This window comes from Puma concolor, chromosome B4 (genome assembly GCF_028749965.1).
Source record: "Puma concolor isolate L17-30 chromosome B4, mPumCon1.1.hap2, whole genome shotgun sequence".
Classification (NCBI taxonomy): domain Eukaryota; kingdom Metazoa; phylum Chordata; class Mammalia; order Carnivora; family Felidae; genus Puma; species Puma concolor.
In genome coordinates, this window is record NC_141673.1 from 46,312,139 (window position 1) to 46,333,558 (window position 21,420).

The 21,420-nt window shown below is 37.2% G+C and overlaps 1 protein-coding gene across 1 annotated transcript in view; it reads right to left on the reverse strand.

Annotated features, from left to right (window-relative positions):
- Positions 1-262: 262 nt before the first annotated feature.
- RAB21 (RAB21, member RAS oncogene family) overlaps positions 263-21,420 on the reverse strand; it is a 46,339-nt gene continuing 25,181 nt past the window's right edge. Inside the window, exon 7 of the mRNA XM_025927067.2 lies at positions 263-6,650. Coding sequence (XP_025782852.1) covers positions 6,508-6,650 — 143 coding nt within the window. The 3' untranslated portion in view covers positions 263-6,507. The remainder of the gene's footprint in view (positions 6,651-21,420) is intronic.

A 21,420-nucleotide genomic window follows, 5' to 3' on the forward strand; every position in this document is an offset into this window, starting at 1 on the left:
ATTCACTATCAGCTTCAGCTACTGTCATCTAATTACCTCACCCCAAAAGTTTGACATGTACATATCTGATCAAACCCAGAATGTGAACACGTGTGCTCAGCTGACCTCATATCTACAGATAAACTACTTACCTCCTAGACAATAGGCAAAGTCATCTTTCCCCATCTCTAAGCTCTAACTCTAAAGGAAGGCTGGTTCCTCTGCTGTATGTGCACTGGGAACAGAGCAGGTACTCAATAAATGAGTGAAAGTGATAGAATAGTCACGATGAGCAGAATGTGTTTTAATTTTTTTTTATAAGACCATCCAGAAACAATTAACAAAATCATGTAAACTGCTGCTTAATTTCCCCCTTGAATTATTTTCATTATAAGTCAAATATGAATAAATTTGTTGTTCTGGGGCGATACACTTAACTTTGTGTCAAGGCACTCACATGCTAAGCTAGAGCTTAACAGTGACAGAAATACCTGGAAAGTAATTGTGGGGGATAACTGTAATGCTCAAGTAAGATAATATGCTAAGAGAACAAGGCCAGCTCAGACTTACACAGGTATTACCACACTCCTCTTTCCCAACCCCATTTCCACAAGATATAGAAACCAGTGACTCGACTTTCCCAGAATGCTAGTTATTCTTCAAGCTTAATTTATGATAAACATAAAACATATTAAGAATCTAGTTAACTTCTAGTTCAAGAACTGTCGCCACTGATTTAACGTCCTTTAAAGAAATATGATTCTGGTTTGTTCTCGGTAAATAGGTCAGTTGGATTGAGGTTGGAATTTGATATAGAGGTTGATTTCAGAAAACTGACAATTCATAAAGGCCAAATATAAATAAAAACATATATGAGAGATACAGACACATACCAACTGTTAACAATTGTTACCTTTTGAGAGGAATGGGGAGGGGCGCCTCGGTGACTCAGTAGGTTAAGCTCTTGACTCTTGATTTTGGTTCAGGTCATGATCTCAAGATGCGTGAGACGGAGCCCCGCGTTGGGCTCTGCTCTAACAGCGCACAGTCTCTCTCGCAAAATAAATAAACTCTAAAAAAAAAAAAGGAATGGGGATGGGGGATGTTGGGGGAAGGGAAATCTGAAAAGGCACTGTTCTTGTTTTCATTAAAGACAGACCAAACATAAGTTTTAATTTTTGGTGCCATGAAGTCTTGTTATGTAACTATTCCAAGTTGTGTAGAGACTTGTTTTATCTTGCTCTGTACTCTTTCCCTGTCGGCTATACCTTCCCTCTTTTTCGTTCCCTCCCTCAAATAAAAACCTATTCTGAAGACTGCTAAATTTTTGAATTGTATATATTGTCAACAGTAGGCCAAAAGTAATGTACTTCAAATGAATTATAAGCAGATGCCTTTTTTTCCCCCCGACTGTTCATTTATTTTTGAGAGACACAGAGACAGAGCATGAGTTGGGGAGGGGCAGAGAGAGAGAGACAGAATCCGAAGCAGGCTCCAGACTCTGAGCTGTCAGCACAGAGTTCGACACGGGGCTCAAACCCACAAACTGTGAAGATCATGACCTGCACCAAAGTCAGACACTTAATCGACGGAGCCATCCACGTGCCCCAGCAAATGCCTTTCTAATATCCCAATTCACATGCTTAAGGAAGACCCTGATTCTGTCTAAGCGCTGGCTTGCATCTACATTCTAGGAGTCTAGTGAAATCTACCTAAGTGACAAGATTCCTTTTGGGAAGGTTTCATGGAAAGTCAGAAGTTATCCTGAAAGGCAAACATCCCAAAGAGATGTGACAGAAAATAAAATGAAAGTATGCATATACTGACATAACAGTTCCTAAACATGTTGGTGAGAGAAAAAAGCAAGTTGCAAAACATACGCGTAGTAAGACAGAATTTATATAAAAATTTAGAACCCACAAAACTATGTATTTCTATAGGTAAATATATATGTATATAAATGCACAGCAAAAAGGTAATTGAAGAGAGTATATACTACACAGCAATGTTTTCCATTTGGGAGAGGGTGCCTGAGGGGCACTTTCACAATATTTATTCTTTTTTTCCTAGAATATATTCTCAGATAATTTAAAAAAATGAGCTTTTACATTTCTAGGAAGTACTACATGTGATGGTTTCCTTAAAAGAGCTTGCTACCAACGATACAGTTTAGCAAATACCACTGTTGTCTGTATTTCAACATTACCGTACTTTATCTCTGCTGTCCCTCACCTTTCTCTCATTGCTCTACACAAGCTCGAACTTAAGGAAGTCATATTAGCTTTGTCTTGAGTATTTGATAATGAAGAGATGATACAGTTGTCTGGAAGTATCAAAATCAAGGTGAGAACTGATATACTGGGAATAAAGATAGACAGGTTCATCTTTTGGCTTTAATGTAAAGCACTTAGAAATACGTGCAGGCCTCCGAAGAGGACAAGATGCTTAAAGAATAAGATTCTTACTGGGTGTGCCATGTAACATCAACTTGCCATGTTAGTGTATCTACTGAAAATTTGTGGTAGAAAGGCTAATATTTAAAAGCACGCTCAGCTTCTCAGAAGAGATGATACATAAATCAGAGAGCATACGCAGTGCTAAAAGTCTATCAAATTAAAGTGGTATTTGTTTAGAAGAGAAGCATTGTTGCTTGAAAGTGGAAACTCTTAAAAGAGTATTTTTACATTTTTTCATTACATATGATTAATATTATAATACTTGCATTTAGGAAAACTTGCTCAGAATTCTGATTGATTTGTTTTCTTTGAAAAGGGAAAAGACATCGAAGCCAGACATATATGTAACATAAATTTTGGTCCAAATACATTATTGTTTTTGTTGACTGAAAATTATAGAACAGCAAAATACTAGAATCAACGCCTATTACAAAATCAAGTGAATGTATATATTCAATGAATCCCAGCTTTTAGTTATTAAAACCTAGGTAATACATTTTGAAATTTAGAAAAGAATAAAGATCTACTTAGTCCCTGTACTTTAGACATTATCGTAAGGCTCCTGCTGGTTGCAACGATCTACACCCTTTTCTAGAAGATCTCAACAGCTTTACTAGCCACAAAATATGTATTCCCTCTTTGCCAGACTGCATCTATAAAGAAAACTATATGGCAAACGGAGGTCAAAAGATGAATTTCAAAAGTTAAAGGCACAGATCAACATCTCACTTCTGGAGAGAATGTAAGTGGTAATTATAAGGATAAATTCTATTATTTGGAGATAACATCAATGATCTAGATTCCTGGTAGCATTTATAATACAGAAAATTGCAAATCATATTACATAGTATGCCAATTCATTTTGTGTATGTTCTAAATATATGGTACAATGCATAACTTGCCTTATTTAGAAATGATAATGTATTTCAAAACAATTATAAAAATGTCAGGTTGTAGAGTTTCATATCTACCTGACTTCTAGTCTACTCCTCACTAACCTCCTGTCATATATCCCAAATTTTATCTTTTCTTGCTGAAAACCTGTATCATTCTTCTTTCTTACTCTAATGCCAAATAAAATGTAATCATTAATAACATATAGCTAATATTAAAAACAAACAAAAAAGGACTTCAATTTAGCTATAACAGCCATAGCTTTAGGGTGTTTTCAGGTGATTTCCCCAGAACAAAACAAATTCAAACACTCATATTTCATACAATCACATGATGCTTTTTTTTTTTGAGATTGCTGTTTACCCCCAAATTGTTGCAATATACATTTTTAAAAACAATGATCTTCCTCTATAATCACAAAGCAAAACGAGATGCAGAATACTCATCATCATTACAGAAACGATTGTATACTTTTAACATAATATTCAGGTATTTTTAATGACTATCTTATACCAATTTTTAATTATATATACTAAATGTATACACTTACTAGCTGAAAAATATATTGGTTCTACCTACCTACTACTTTTAACATACAATACAACAACTCATGTCTTCTTCCTAATAGTACAATTCATAAGGACAGGAACACAAAAGATATGTTAAAGAAGTGAAGAAAGTATCAGAGAAATTTCCTCAGCCTTAGTTTCTCATCTCTTTATCTCTCCTTTATGCACATACTGCAATTGGCTGGTCCTCTTTCATTCCTCCTTCATCCTACCTAGAGAACTCTCAGACTTTAGAGCAAGGACAGGTATTCCCTATTATTTATTGTTGCTATTGAATTAGCTTAAATTACAAGGTGAAAAACAGAATGAAATGCTTGAGGTTAAGAATGATAGACAGAAACTAAGGGAGAGTAAAGAAAAAAATATATGGAGAGTGGTTGTACCCCATCAATAATTATCTGGCAACTTTGGAGCAGAGGTTCTTATCTGGACTTAATATCATTAACATAGGGTCAAAAATTGAGAGTACAACTCTTCAATTATCAGGCTTTATGATTTTACTTTTTGAAATCAAGCTCAATTTCATCTCTCATTAGTTTAAAAAACAGTTCACTCTGAACAAGAGCTTCTTTCCCATCTGCACGTATGATAGTAGAAATGGCAAGGCTTTCTTTACTACCTGTGGAAGAACCAGAAGAGCAAAAACAATTTTTCCTGTATTTATACTCATGATTCCTCTGGTCTCCCATGATGCCCTGCATAAACACAAACTTCATAGGAAACTGAGAGACTATACAATCAACAAAACAAAACAAAACAAAACAAATGTTAGCTTATCTCTCTGACTCTTCCCATACCATCCTCCCCAAACACACACAACAGAGAGAACCGTGTGTTGAGTTTGGGAAGGAGAGGAACTAAAGAAGGTAAAGTGAGGGCTCACAGAACCCTTAATACTAAGTTAAAATTTTAACAGCATAGCATAAAGGTGTCAATCCATTCAACTTTAAACCCATTTGGGAAACCTTAAGCTCTTAACTTAAAAATATGGTAGTACTTCTTTAGTAACTATAACCTCTTCACATCCTCTTAATTGCTCATGCCAACGACTTTATTGCATACTACTGCTTCTTGTAAGAAGTAAATCCAGGAACCATTCCATTTTATCTTAGACATAACATTTACTAGTTTTCCAAGCATGACAGAAATGGAAAAATATATATATTAGAACAAGAACAATGTATGTTAATTTCCACAATTTGTGATCCTTCTGTGAGCACTGTCTGAATCTATTAAAATTAACAAATTTAAGTTCAGTCCTATGCTTAGGAAAAAAAAAAAACCTAATGAGACTAATTTACAAAGTATACAAGAATATAATTTTATAATAAATCTTTCCAGTGTTTGCTATAACCGCATTACATGAAATGTTTCCCTTCACAGAAACTCAGGACAGCTCTTATAAAATGGAACAAACTTTTCTGTGTTCATCTGTGGCAAGCAATGAACAAATACAATTTGCTCACAAAGGATTTAAAAGTGCTGCCCCAGGAGCATGAACTACCCATTAACATGCTGTATGAATGAGTCTTGGTGAGTGGCAACTGTCTGGTACCTCTTCCTCTCTTCTGACACCAGTGAACCCATCTCATATAAAGCCTAAGAGAAAACTAAAGCCATTGCAGAAGTGAAATTCAGCATGCTCCACTCAAATACTTCTAAGGTAACCACTCTAAAACAAAATCAGCAGAATTCATCTCTTTTATCCAAAAAAATCCCCCCCAAACAAAAATAAAAACAAACAAAAAAAGCCCCCCCAAACCCCAACAAACCAAAAGGCAAATGCTGTTGTTCAATCATCAGAAAGACTTACAGAGGCAAAAATATGACAACAGCAATAATTCAAGTAAAGTATATGTGAAAATTGAAACACGCCACTTTCAAGTTAAGACAAAAGTGAAGGGGAGCTATGATCTTTATGTCAGAGTCAAAAAGCTTAGGCATTATCACCAAATGTTAATTCACTTTACAGTCATCAATGAGACTACTGTATGTAGTTTTGCACCTTGCGCTTTTAAAAGCAGATAAAATATTTAATATGTAATTTTACAATGTATTTTACCAGCTCAGCATACAGGTTGTATATAGATTATATCAAAGTAGTAGACAGTTAAGGGGCCTGTGCAAACCCTGCAAAAATAGTACTTCAGGTATCTGCTAATTTAAAAAAAACAAAAAAAAGAAAACAAAAACAGTTTGCTGTTTAGAAGTGATACAATTCAAACTACCACAAAATACAAAGGGCTGCAAAAATGTATACCATTCCAACAACATATATAAGTTATTAAATAAAGATTTGATTTAAAAGAATATAAATGAAGCCTTTAAGTAGGTCTTTTCTACATGCATATTATTCCTTATTAAAGAAAAAAATATGTAAAAAGGCCATTGGTAATTGCTTTGTTAACATTTGTAGAAAAATGCCAATTCTCTGGTCACAAACTCCACTAAGTTTAGCACTTAAGGTCTCTGCAGTGTTATAAACGTAATTTAAAATACTGTTAATTCTATAATTCCATTGGTAAAATAATGTGACTTGGAATATGGCAGTCTTCATGTTGAGGGCAATGATCCACAGTTTGTTTGTTTAATCTCTTAAGTGTGATCAGTTATCCAGAAGAACAGCACCCTCCGCCACCGCTCTGGGCTTGAGGTTCATCATCAATAATCTGTACACCCCGCCTTGTGGCTCCTGGTTGACTGGAGCCATTGCCTTTTGCTCTCTCATCCACTTGTGCTGTTTCTATCATCCCTAAGAGAAGGAGAAAACAGAAATTTAAGACCACAATCTATGAATTTTCTCTTTCTATAATTTCAGTATGCCACCACAGTAGCCATTTCTGACTTCCAACCAACAGGAAAACTAAATATAATGAACACTTTGTCAGCTCACTGAATAGCTTTTCCTGCAAGTTTAAAAAACTTAATAGCAACTGCATTTGTCCAGTTGCATAATGGCCACAGTGACATCAAGAGAGAGAAAAAGGTTTTTACTTTGAACAAATGTCTGTATACAAGTAATACCTCAAGCTTTTCTAATATACTTGGCGATATGTCAAAGTTTGTATTATTCTGGGGTGCCTGGGTGACTCAATCAGTTTAGCACCTGCTTCAGCTCAGGTCATGATCTCATGGTTCATGAGTTTGAGCCCCGCATCGGGCTCTGTGCTGACAATGCAGAGCCTGCTTGGGATTCTCTCTCTCTCCCTCTCTCTCTGCCCCTCCCTCATCACACCCTCTCTATCTCAAAGAAAAAAAAAAAAAAAACTAAAAGAAAAAATTAATTAAAAAAAATAGTTCATATTATTCTAAGTACAACTGATATTTAGGGAACAAGATTTACTCGTCAACAAATAATGTAATACCTTTATGCAAATAATATTTGAAAGAATGAAAGAGTTTAAGATGAGGGAGGAAGAACAGAGCTGAAGACTCATACTATCTAACTTAAAGATAAAGCACATAGTTACCCCAATGGAGAGTGAGATATTGGTGAAAGGAGAGCTCTAAAGATCATGGAGCAGAGTCTGGAAATAGACCCCCACATATATACTCACTTGATTTTTTTTTTTTTTTTTTTAGTAAAATTTTTTTTTTTTTAACATTTATTCATTTTTGAGAGACCGAGAGAGACAGAGCACAAGAGGGGTGGTGGGGCAGAGAGAGAGGCAGACACAGAATCCAAAGCAGGCTCCAGGCTCTGAGCTGTCAGCACAGAGCCTGATGTGAGTGAGGCTCAAAGTCATGAACCATGAGATCATGACCTGAGCCAAAGTCAGAAACCTAACTGACTTAGCCACCCAGGCGCCCCTGGTCCCTTGATTTTTGATGTACGTGCCAAGATTATTCAATGAAGAAAGAATAATCTTTTCAAGAAACAGTATTAGAACTGAACAGTTACATATAAAAAATAAACCTTGATCTATCTATACCTCTGACCATATTCAAAAATTAAAAAATGAATTATGAACCTAGATGTAAAACATAAGGTGTGCACAGTTATCCAGAAATATCTAGAAAAAAAACATAGGAGGAAATTTCTGTAGGAAAAAAATCTTTGTGATTCTGATTTGGGCAAAGATTCCTCATATAAGACACAAAAACCACAAATCATAAAGAAAAAATGACAAATAAGACCTTATTAAAATTTAGAACTTCTGCTCTGAAGACACAGTTAAAAAATGAAAATATAAGGCACAGATTAGAAGTAAATATTCACAAAATATGTAGCGGGAAAAACGAAGAAAGAAAAGAGGGAGTCCTTAGAACAATGGTTTCCAAATTTAGTTGTACAGGAAAATCCAATGAGATGAAATTAGAAAACATTACAAATTCTAACTTCTACTTATTTTTCTTCAACCTTTCAAAATCTCTATTTTTTGTTTTACAAAAATGTGTAAAATATATGAGTATTTCTGTATGTTCAATAGTTTTTAAACAAGCGTATTAGAAATACTCAAATTTTTTTCTAGGAAGATATATGAGATTTATAACACTTCTAAGCTATAGAGCTAGAACCGTGGTACTCACAGTATGGTCTGAGGACCAGCATCATCGCCACACGGGTGCCTGTTACAAATGAAAAGCTCAGGCCCACACCAAACCGACTCTATCAAATATGTATTTTAACAAGATCCCCAAGCGATTGATATGTATACACAAGCAGCAAGAATACAAATAAATTCTCAAATTTCAGTGTGCATCACAATCATATGGAAAAATTGTTAAAACATAGATTTTAGGTACCACCTCCAGAGATTTTGAGTCAGTTGGTTTAGTAGGGCAGAAGAATCTTCATTTCTAAAAAATCTCAAGTGATACTGATGCTGTTGGTCAGGAGACCTCATTAGAGAATTAAAGCTCTACAAGAATTATGAATGACCTTCAGTTTTTTGTAAAACTGAAATTTACTCCAAAGTTTGTGTTTATGTCCATTTTTCTAGAGACAAAAACCATAGTTTCATCAAATTCTCAAGAGTGTGTGGTCCATAAATTAAGGAATATTATTTGACAAAATCATTTCAATCCAATATTCCACAGACTAGGGTTTTCCTAACTATGGTATACATTCTATTGGTGATAAACATTTTCCCTTCTCTCTTTTAAAAAACTTTTTAATCTGAAAAACTTCGAACATAAATAAAAACAGAAAAAACAGCATAATGAAAATCCTTATGTCCATCATACAATTTCATCTATATTCAGCAAGCATCCCTAACACTATCTTTTTTTTTTTTTTTTAACATTTTTTTTTTGAGAGACAGAATGAGACAGAGCACGAGCTGGGGAGGGCCAGAGAGAGGGAGACCCAGAATCCGAAGCAGGCTCCAGGCTCTGAGCTTGACAGCACAGAGCCCGACGCAGGGCTTGAATTTACAGCACTGAAGATCATGACCTGAGCCGAAATCGAATGCTTAACTGACTGAGCCACCCAGGTGGCCCCCTACCACTATCTTGAATCAAATTCTAGACACATAATTTTATTTATAAATTATTTTAATAAGATCTCTAAAAAATAAGAACTCTTTTTTAAAAAGAACTTTTTTAGGGGTGCCTGGGTGGCTCAGTCGGTTGAGTGTCCGACTTCAGCTCAGGTCATGACCTCACAGCTCGTGAGTTCGAGCCCCGCGTTGGGCTCTGTTCTGACAGCTCAGAGCCTGGAGCCTGCTTCGGATTCTGTGTCTCCCTCTCTCTCTGCCCCTTACCCACTGGCATTCTGTCTCTGCCTCTCTCAAAAATAAATAAACATTAAAAAAAAATTTTTTTTAAGTTAATATTCTTTAAAAAATAAATAAAAAGAACTTTTTAAAAAAGCAGAATCACAATAACTATAATCACAACTTAAAATTTTTATAATTTTAAAAATAAAGAATAATTCAATTTACTTAAACTAAAAACAAACAAAACACTTCACCCATTTCTCCCCCCCACCTCTCTGTTTTCTGTATCTATGAGATTGATTTTATTATTTACTTTTAGATTCTACATACAGGAGAGATCATGTTATTTATCTTTCTCTGACTTATTTCACTAGGATAATGCCCTCAAGGTCCATCCATGTTGTCACAAATGACAAGATGTTCATTCTTTTTTATGGCTAAATAACATTCCTCTCTCTATATATACAGCATGTTTTCTTTATCCATTCACCCACTGATGGAAACTTAAGTTGTTTCCATATCTTGGCTATTATAAATAATGCTGCAACGAATAAGGTTTATCTTCCCATGTTAATGTTTCTGTTTTCTTCCACTTACTATCCAGGAGTAGAACTGCTGAATCATGTCATAGTTCTATTTGTAATTTTTTAAAGAAATCCATACTGTTTTCCCTAGTGGCTGGACATATTTACATTCCACCAATAGTGCCCAAGCGTTCTCTTTTCTTCACATCCTCGCCAACACTTGTTTCTAGCCATTCTAATAGGTAGGAAGTATTATCTCATCTCATGATAAGTTTTGGTATTTCCCTGATAATTAACGATACAGAACATCTCTTCATGTACCTATTGGCCAACTCTGTGTCTTCTTTGGAAAAATGTTTATTCAGATCTTTGACCAATTTTTTAATTGGATTGTCTGTAAGGTTTTCTTTTTAATCTATTGAGTTGCAGGAGTTCTTTATATATTTTGGACATTAGCCCCTTATGAGACATGATTTGCAAACACTTGCTCCCATTTGGTAGGTTGCCTTTTTATTTTGCTGATGGTTTTCTTTGCTGGACAGAAGCCTTTTAGTTTGATGTAGTCTAATGTCTCTTTTTGCTCTTGTTGCATTTGCTCTTGCTGTCAGATTTAAAAAAATCATTGCTAAGACCTATGTCAAGGAGCTTACTGCCTATGTTTTCTTCTAGGAGTTTCAGGTCTTAGGCTTAACTCTTCAATTCATTTAAATTAATTTTTGTCTATGGTGTAGAATAGTGGTCCAGGTTCATTCATTTGTATGGGGCTGTCCAATTTCCCCAACACCATTTATTGAAGAGACAGTCCTTTCCTAGCTATATATTCTTGGCTCCTTTGTCGTAAGCTAATTGACCATATATGAATGAGTTTATTTCTGGGCTCTGCATTATGTCCCATTGATCTGTGTGTGTTTTTATGTCACTGTTTTACTATAGCTCTGCAATATAGTTGAAAATCAGGGAGTGTGATCCTCTAGCTTTGTTCCTCATCTCAAGATTTCTTTGGCTATTCAGGGTCCTTTATGGTTCTATACAAATTTTAGGGTTGGGTATTCTCCTTCTACGAAAAATGCCGTTGTAATTTTTTTAAATGTTTATTTATTTTTGAAAGGGTGCAAGTGGGGGGAGGGGCAGAGAGAGAGAAGGGGACAGAGGATCTGAAGTGGGCTCTGTGCTGACAGCAGAGAGCCTAATGCAGGGCTTAAACTCACAAGCTGGGAGATCATGACCTGAGCTGAAGTCGACTGAGCTATCTAGGTGCCCCACCATTGTAATTTTGATAAGGACTGCACTGAATCTGCTTTGACTAGTATGGCATTTAATAATATTAATTCTTCTAGCCTATGAGCATGGAATATCTTTCCATTTATTTGTGTCTTCAATTTCTTTCTTTAATGTTTTATAGTTTTCAACATATAAGTCTTTCACCTCATTTTGATGAAATTCATTCCTATGCATTTTATCATTTTTTTTAATGTTTATTTTTGAGAGAGAGAGAGAGAGAGAGACAGAGACAGAGATAGAACGCAAGTGGGGGAGAGGCAGAGAGAGAGGGACACACAGAATCCAAAATAGGCTCCAGGCTCTGAGCTGTCAGCACAGAGCCCGATGCAGGGCTCAAACTCAGAAACTGTGAGATCACCTGAGCTGAGGTCAGACTCTTAACTGACTGAGCCACCCAGGCGCCTGTATTTTATCATTTTTGATGTAACTGCAAATGGGATTATTTTCTTAATTTCTCTTTCTGATAGTTCATTATTAGTGTCTAGAAACACAACTGATTTTTGCTTATTGATTTCTTATATCCTACAATGAACTATATTTGCTTATTAGTTCTAACAGTTTTTTGATGGGAGTCTTTAAGGGTTTTCTATATATATAATATCATCTGCAAATACTGACAGTTTTACTTCTTCCTTTCTAACCATATGCCTTTTGTTTCTTTTTCTTTGCCTAACTGCTCTGACTAGGACTTACAATACTATGTTGAATAAAAGTGGCAAAAGTGAGCATCCCTTGTCTTGTTCCTGATCTTAAAGGAAAATGCTTTCAGTTTTTCTCCATTGAGTATGATGCTAGTTGTGGGTATGTTGCATATGGCCTTTATTATGCTAAGGTACATTCCCTCTATACCCACTTGGTTAAGAAGTTTTTTTTTTTTTTATCATAAATGGATGCTGAATTTTGTCAAATACTTCTCCTGCATCTACTGAAATGATCATATGATTTTATCCTTCATTTTGTTAACATGGTGTAGCACAATGACTAAGTTATGGATGTTGAACCATCCTTGCATCCCTGGAATAAATCCCATTTGATCATGGTGTTATGATCTTTCCAGTGTATTGCTGAATTCAGTTTACTAATATTTTGTTGAGGGTTTTTGCATTTATGTTCATCAAGGATACTGGCCTGTAATTTTCTTTTCTTGTGGTGTCCCTGTCTGGCTTTGGTGTCAGGGTAATGCTTGCTTTGCAAAATGAGTGTGGAGGAGTTTCCTTCTTTTCTACTTTTTGGAAGAATTTGAGAAGGACTGGTATTCTTTGAATGTTTAGTAGAACATTCTTTGAATGTTTAGTAGAATTCACTAGTGAAGCCATCTGGTCCTGGATTTCTGTTTGTTGGGAGGTTTGTTTTTTTTTTTTTTAATTTTTTTTTTCAACGTTTATTTATTTTTGGGACAGAGAGAGACAGAGCATGAACGGGGGAGGGGCAGAGAGAGAGGGAGACACAGAATCAGAAACAGGCTCCAGGCTCTGAGCCATCAGCCCAGAGCCCGACGCGGGGCTCGAACTCACAGACGGTGAGATCGTGACCTGGCTGAAGTCGGACGCTTAACCGACTGCGCCACCCAGGCGCCCCTGGGAGGTTTTTGATTACTGATTCAATCTCCTTACTAGTAATCAGTCTGTTCAGATTTTATATTTCATCATGACTCATTATTGGTAGGTTATATATTTCTAGGAATTTGTTGATGTCTTCTAGGTTGTCCAATTTATTGGCATATAATTGTTCACAGTAGTGTCTCGTGATCCTTTGTATTTCTGTGGTATCAGTTGTAAAGCGTCTGCTTTCACATCTTCCTCCCTCCCTCTCCTTCCTTCCTTCCTTTCTTCCTTCCTCCCCTCCTCCCTCGCTGCCTCCTTTCCTCCCCTTCCTTCCTTCTTCCCTCCCTCCCCTTCCTCCCTCCCTCCCCTCCTTCCTTAAACAAGGGGTTCGACATCCAATCCATCTGGGAAATGCTGGTTCTTCTCCTTTAATGTCTATTTATTTGGAGAGAGAAAAGTGTGACTGAAGCAGGGGCAGAGAGAGAGGAGAGAGAAACAAAGAATCCCAAGCAGTCTCCATGCTGTCAGCACAGAGCCCTACATGGGTCTCAAACTCACAAACTGTGTATCATGACCTGAACTAAAATCAAGAGCTGGACACTTAATCAACTGAGGCACCCGTCCACTTTCATTTTTATTTATTTGAGTACTCTTTGTTTTTGGTGAGTCTAACTAAAGTTTTTAGAATTTTATCTTTAAAGAACTAGCTCTTAGTTTCATTGATCTTTTTTCTTTGTCTCTGCTTCATTTATTTCTACTCCAATTTTTGTTGTTCCCTTTCTTCCCCTAATTTTGGGCTTTGTTCTTCTTTTTCTAGTTCCTTGATATATAAAGTCATGTTGTTTCTTTGTGATTTTTTTTAAAGTTTTATTTATTTTTTGTAATCTCTACTCCCAACATGGGGCTCAAACTCACAGCGCTGAGATTGAGTCACATGCTCTTCCAACGGAGACAGCTAGGCATCCCTATATGAGACTCTTTTTGATTCCTGAGTTAGGTATTGCTATCAACTTCCCTCTTAGAACTGCTTTTGCTACATCCTATAAAGTTTGGTATGTTACATTTACATTTTTGTTTATCTAAAAGTATATTTTTATTTCTCTTGATTTCTTCTTCGACTTGCTGGCTGTTCATTAGCATGTTGTTTATTCTCCACATATTTGTGAAATTTTCAGTTTTCTTTGTGTAGCTAATTTCTAGTTTTATACCATTGTGGTTGGAAAAGATGCTTGATATTTCAGTCCTCTTGAATTTATTAAGACTTGTTTTGTGGCATGATATACAATCTTGGAAAGTGTTCCAGGTGAACTTGGGAAAAATGTGCATTGTGTTGCTTTTGGATAGAATGTTCTGTAAAACCTGTTAAGTACATCTGATTTAACATGTCATTTAAGGCCAATGTTTCCTTACTGCTTTTCTGTCTGCATATGTATCCATTGATGTAAATGGGGTATTAAAGTCCCCCACCATTATTTTTATTGCTATTTCTTTCTTTAGGTCTGTTGATATTTGCTTTATATATTTAGGTGCTCCTGTGTTGGGTGCACAAATATTACAAATGTCTTATCTTCTTGTTGGAATGATCCCGTTATCATTACGCAATGCCACTGTCTCTTATTACAGTCTTTGTTTTAAATTCTATTTTGTCTGATATATGAATAGCTACTTCAACTTTCTTTTGGTTTCCGTTTACATGGAATATCTTTTTTCATCCCTTCACTTTCAGTCTGTGTGTATCCTTACATCTAAACTGATACTAACAAACCGGATCCAACAATACATGAAAACAATTATTCACCATAATCAAGAAGGATTTATTCCTGGGATGAAGAGCTGGTTCAATATCTACAAATTAATCAATGTGATACACCACATTAAGAAAAAAAAAGGATAAGAACCACAATGATCCTCTCAATAGAGGCAGAAAAAGCATTTGACAAAATACACTATCCTTTCTTGATAAAACCCTCAAGAAAGTAGGAATGGAAGGAACATTCCTCAACATCATAAAGGCCATATACAACAGACCCACAGCTAACATCATCCTCAATGGGGAGAAACGGAGAGCTTTCCCCCTAAGATCAGGGACACGACAGGGATGTCCACTCTCACTGCTGTTGTTCAACATAGTGTTGGAAGTCCTAGTCACAGCAATCAGACAACAAAAAGAAATAAAAGACATCCAAACTGGCAAGGAAGAAGTCAAACTTTCACTCTTTACAGATGATGATACTCTACGTGGAAAACCCAAAAGACTCCACACAAAAAACTGCTAGAACTGATACATGAATTCAGCAAAGTTGCAGGATATAAAATACAGAAATTGGTTACATTTCCATACACCAATAATGAAGCAGCAGAAAGAGAAATCAAGGAATCTGTTCCATTTACAGTTGCACCAAAAACCATAAAATACCTAGGAATAACCCTAACCAAAGTGGTAAAAGATCTACACACTGAAAAGTATAGAAAGCTTATGAAAGAAATTGAAGAAGACACAAAGAAATGGAAAAACATTCCACACTGATGGATTGGGAAAAAAAAATATTGTTAAAATATTACCCATACTACCAAAGCAATCTACACATTCAATGCAATCCCTATCAAAATAATACCAGCATTCTTCACAGAACTAGAACAAACAGTCCTAAAATTCATATGGAACCAGAAAAGACCTTGAATAGCCAAAGGAATGTTGAAAAAAGAAAACCAAAGCCGAAGGCATCACAATTCCGGACTTCAAGCTATATTACAAAGCTGTAATCATCAAGACAGTATGGTACTGGCAAAAAAGCAGACACATTAGATCAATGGAACAGAACAGAGAACCCAGAAATGGGCCCACAAATATATGGCCAACTGATCTGCAACAAAGCAGAAAGGATATCCAATGGGAAAAAGACAGTCTCATCAGCAAATGGTGTTGGGAAAACTGGACAGTGTGACATGCAGAATGAACCTGGACCACTTTCTTACACCATACACAAAAATAAACTCAAAATGGATGAAAGACCTAAACAAATGTAAGATAGGAAGTCATCAAAGTCCTAGAGGAGAAAATAGGCAACAACCTCTTGACCTCAGCCACACCAACTTCTTACTTGACATGCCACCCAGAGGCACAGGAAGCAAAAGCAAAAATGAACTATTAGGACCTTATCAAGATAAAAAGCCTTCATGCAGTGAAGGAAACAATCAGCAAAACTAAAAGGCAAATGACAGAATGGGAGAAGATATTTGCAAATGGCATACTGGATAAAGGGTTAGTATACAAAATCTGTAATGAACTCATCAAAGTCAATACCCAAAAATAATCCAGTGAAGAAATAGACAAAAGACATGACTAGACACTTTCCAAAGAAGACATCCAGATGACTAACAGACACATGAAAAAATGCCCAACATCACTCATCATCAGGGAAATACAAATCAAAACCACATTGAGATACCACCTCACACCTGTCAGAATGGCTAAAATTAACAACTCAGACAACAACAGATGTTGGTGAGGATGCAGAGAAAAGGGAACCCTTTTGCACTGCTGGTGGGAATGCAAACTGGTGCAGCCATTCTGGAAAACAGTATGGAGATTCCTCAAAAAATTAAAAATAGAACTACCCTATAACCCAGCAATTGCACTACTAGGTATTTATCCAAAGGTTCCAAAAATACTGATTCGAAGGGCCACAGGCACCCCAATATTTATAGCAGCACTATCGACCGCAGTCAAATCATGGAAAGAGCCCAAATGTCCATCCACTGATGAATGGATAAAGAAGATGTGGTATATATATATATATATATGTGTGTGTGTATATATATATATATACACACACACACAATGGAATACTGATCAAAAAGAATGAAATCTTGCCATTTGCAACAATGTGAATGGAAGAGTGTATTATGCTAAGTGAAATAAGTCAATCAGAGAAAAGCAGTATCATATTCCACTCAAATGTGGAATTTGAGAAACTCAACAGATGATCATAGGGGAAGGGAGGGAAAAGTAAGATAAAAACAGAGAGGGAGGCAAACCATAAGAAACTCTTAAATATAGAGAACAAACTGAGGTTTGGAGGGATGGTGGGTGGGGAGATAGGCTAAATGGGTGAGAGTCATTAAAGACAGCACTTGTGATGAGCACTAGGTGTTATATGTAAGTGATGAATCATGAATTTCTACTCCTGAAATTATTACACTGTATGTTAACTAACTTGGATTTAAATTAAAAATAAGTAAAAATAAATAAATAAACCGAGTCTCTTATAGGCAGCATATACATGGGTCTGTTTTTTTTTTTTTAAGACCTCTTTTTTTTTTAAGTTTATTTATTTTGAGAGAGTGTGTGCCCACACGTGTGAGTGGGGGAGGGGCAAAGAGAGAGGTAGAGAGAGAATCTCAAGCAGGTGCCACACTTTCAGTGCAGAGCCTAACCCATGCCTTGATCCCATGAACCATGAGATCATGACCTGAGCTGAAATCGAGTCGATGCTTAACCAACTGAGCCACCCAGGCACCCTGGTCTTGTTTTTTTTAATCCACTCAAGCCATTCTATGTCTTTTGACTTGAGAACCTAGTCCATTTACATTTAAAGTAGTTATAGGTATGTTTACTGCCATTCTATTTCTTAGCTGTTTTTGTAATTCCTCTTTGACTGTTTTTTTTAGCTCTGACTTCTATTTGTTATATCTTCCATCTCCTGTTGAAATTGTGAGGATCTTTATAACCATTACTCTGAACTCTTTGTTTCTTTCTTCTTCTCTTGCTCTTTCCTTTGAGGTTTGATGACATACTTCAGTGGTATGCTTATATTCCTTTGTCTTTATCATTTGTATATTTACTATAGGTTTTTGTTTTGTGGTTACAAAGAGGCTTACATATAACAACTTGTGTCTATAATAGTCTATTTTAAGTTGATAACATCTTAAAAAATTTTTTTTAATGTTTATTTATTTTTGAGAGAGGAAGAGACAGCATGAGCAGGAAGAGGCAGAGAGAGAGGGAGACAAAGAATACAAAGCAGGCTCCAGGCTCTGCGCTGTCAGCACAGAGCCTGACGCAGGGCTCGAACTCATGAACCGTGAGATCATGATCTGAGCCAAAGTCAGACGCTTAACCAACTGAGCACCCAGGCACCCTGTTAAGTTGATAACATCTTAAACTTGATCCTACTGTAATGCTCAACATTATTACTCCCCTATGTTTCTGATGTCATGTTTTACATCTTTTCATCTCACGTATACCTCAACTAATTATCACAATTATGGTTATCTTTACTACTTTTGTCTTCTAACTTTCACACTAACTTTATAATCAGTTAATATACTACCTTTACTATTCACCTTCCAGTGAGATTTCATCTCTCATGTGTATTCCTGCTACTAAACAGCACCCTTCCTTTTCAGATATAAGAAGTCCCTTCAACATATCTTTAAGGCAAGTTTGGTGGTGATGAACGTTAGCTTTTGCTTGTCTGGAAAATCCTTTATCTCTCCTTCACTTCTGAATGATACTTTTGCCAGGTAGAGAATTTTTGGTTGGAAGGCTTTTTACTTACAGTACTTTGAACATATCATGCCACTCCTTCTGCCCTGTGAAACTGCTGCTGAAAGGTCTGCTGATAATCTTATGGGGATTGCCCTGTATGTAACAAGTTGTTTTTGTCTTGCCCCTTTTAATAGTCTCTCCTTGTCTTTTGACATTTTAATTATAATGTATCTTCAGTGTGGATCACTTTAGGTTTCTCTTATTTGGAACTCTCTGGGCTTCCTGCACTTGGATGTCTGTTTCCTTACCCAGGTTGGGAAGTTTTTAGGCATTATTTCCTCAAATAAGATCTCTGCCCCCCTTCTCTCTCTCTCTCCTTCTGGGATCCTTAGAATGCGAATGTTAGACTGCTTGATATTGTTCCATAAATGCCTTCAACTATCTTCACCTTTTTTCACGTGTTTTCTTTTTGCTGCTCTTACTGGGTGTCACTGCCTTGTCTTTGAGTTGACTGATCATTTCTTCTGCATCATCTAGGCTGATGTTGAATACCTTTGGTGTATTTTTCAGTTCATTTACTGTTTTTTTTTAGCTCTGACTTCTATTTGTTATATCTTCCATCTCCTGTTGAAATTGTGAGGATCTTTATAACCATTACTCTGAACTCTTTGTAAGGTAAATTACTTATCTGTCTTATTCAGGTTTTTTCCTGAGGTTTTATCTTCTTCTTTCATTTGGAACATATTCCTGTTTCTTCATTTTGTGTGACTCTCCATGTTGCTTTCTGTACAGTAAATGGAACAGGCTGCTTCTCCAAGCAGCCTATTGTATTTTTAATAGCTCCCAGTAGTTGAGGATGTGCCAAGATGTATCAGTGTCCCAAATGGGAGAATCTCAGCACCTAGATTCAGGCTGACTGGAAGCCCGATCTTTAGGTATCAGCTTTTAAAAGTATGCAGATATACAGTCCTCTGGGACTGCAAGCAGAAGCCCCACTGGCTACCAGGGCCAGGTGATCTGGAAGTGTCCCCTGGGCAGCAGTCACTAAAATTAGGGCTCTAGACAAATGTATAAGTTCTTTCCTAGGTTATACTAGCAAGCCAGAACAAGGTAGAAGAAGAGCACAAAGATGGTGCCCACAGCCTACATTCCTTGAATGAAGTTCCACAGGCCACTAAATGTGTGCCAAACCTAAAACCTGCCCCTCAGGCCACAGTCATGACGATTAGCAAATGGGCCTCCTTCACGAAAAAATTGAGCTTGTGGATCTGTTGCTTCTTGCTGTGTCCTGTGGGTGGTGGCTGTTTAAGAGCTCTTTCTCTGTTGATTACAGTCCTGTGGGACCCACAGACATAGGCCCCACTGGCCACCAGAGCCAGGTAATATAGAGGGGTCCCCTGGCAGCAGTTACAAAAATTGGGGTGCCAGACAGGAGTATGAGCTCCTTTTTGAGTAACACCAATTATTATAGTCCAATAGGACTAAGAATATAAGCTCCCCTGGCCTTTAGGCCAGGTGATTAAGAGGTGTTTCCTGGGTGGCAGGTGCAAAAATTGGGGCACCAAATGTGTGCAAAAGCTCTCCTACCAGAGATACTGGTACTCTGGAGCACAGCAAAGGGGGAATGCAGCAAAGGAAAAGCATGAAGATGACACCCGCCAGCCTCCGTCCCAGGAGAGTACTACACCAGCAGGCTCCTAGATGTGTGTGTTAGATTAGATGCCTGCCCTGCGGGCAGACACTTTTAAGCAGGTGAATCTCTTTCACTTTAAAACTTTTTTTTTTTTTTTTTATTTGAGAGAACTAGAGCATAAACAGAGAAGGGGGCAGAGGGAGAGAGAGAGAATCTCAAGCAGGCTCCACACTCAGTGCTAAGCCTGACACAGGGCTTGATCCCATGACCCTGGGATCATGACCTGAGCTGAAATCAAGAGCTGGATGTTTAACTAACTAAACCACCCAGGTACCCTAAGCCTCCCTCACTTTAAGTTAGTGTGATCAGCTGCCTCTGACCTAGGCCCTGGGGCAGGTGAGTCCAAGCACACAGCCCTTTAAGAACAGTTTTTCAGGGCACCCGAGTGGCTCAGTCGGTTAAGCAGCTGACTTTGGCTCAGGTCATGATCTCACTTTTTGCTGAGTTCAAGTCCCGCACAGGGTGAGCTTGAGGCCTGCATTGGGTGAGCTTGAGTCCCGCCTTCTCTCTCTTTGCCCCTCACGGGATTCTCTCTGCCCCTTGCTCACTTGAGCCTTCTCTTCTCTATCTCAAAAAAAACCCAAAAAACAGTTTTTCAGACTTTCAGTATTGTAGGTCTTGGGATGTGAGACATGCTGATTTTCAAAGTTAGGGTTAGGGTTAGGGTTAGGGTTAGGGTTAGGGTTAGGGGACTCATCTCATTAATGTCTTAAAAGTTGAGATGCCCACTGTGGGGTTCATAATCTTCACTCCTTACGGAGAAGCTATAGGTTTTGAGTTCCCTTTTAGTTGTGGGTCATCACACCAGGGATGCGGTTTATGGCAAGATTGTGTTTCAGCCTCTTCTACCTTCTTCAGTGTCATTTTCTTATTATTTGTCCAAGGTATAGTTGTCATTCAGTAAGACTTTATGTTTTTTAAAGAGGAAATTGTATCGCATGTACCTTTAGACTCAGTGTATCAATGAGAAAAGATAAGTTCAAGATCTTCTGATGTTACCATCTTGAAGCAAAACCTCAATAATTTCTTTCTTTTAATTTTTCTTTTTTTTTATATTTGAGAGAGCGTGAGGAAGGGGCAGAGAGAGAGGGAGCACTAGCAGCACAGAGCCTGATGTGAGGTTTTAACTCATGAACCGTGAGATCATGAACTGAGCTGAAACCAAGAGTCAGATGCTTAAACAACTGAACCACCCAGGCACCCATACTCAATGTGAGGCTTCAACTCACAACCTTGAGGTCAAAAGTCACATGCTCTACCAACTGAGCTAGCCAGACACCCCTTAATAATATCATCAAATATCCAGCGAGTATTCATATAGTCCCTATT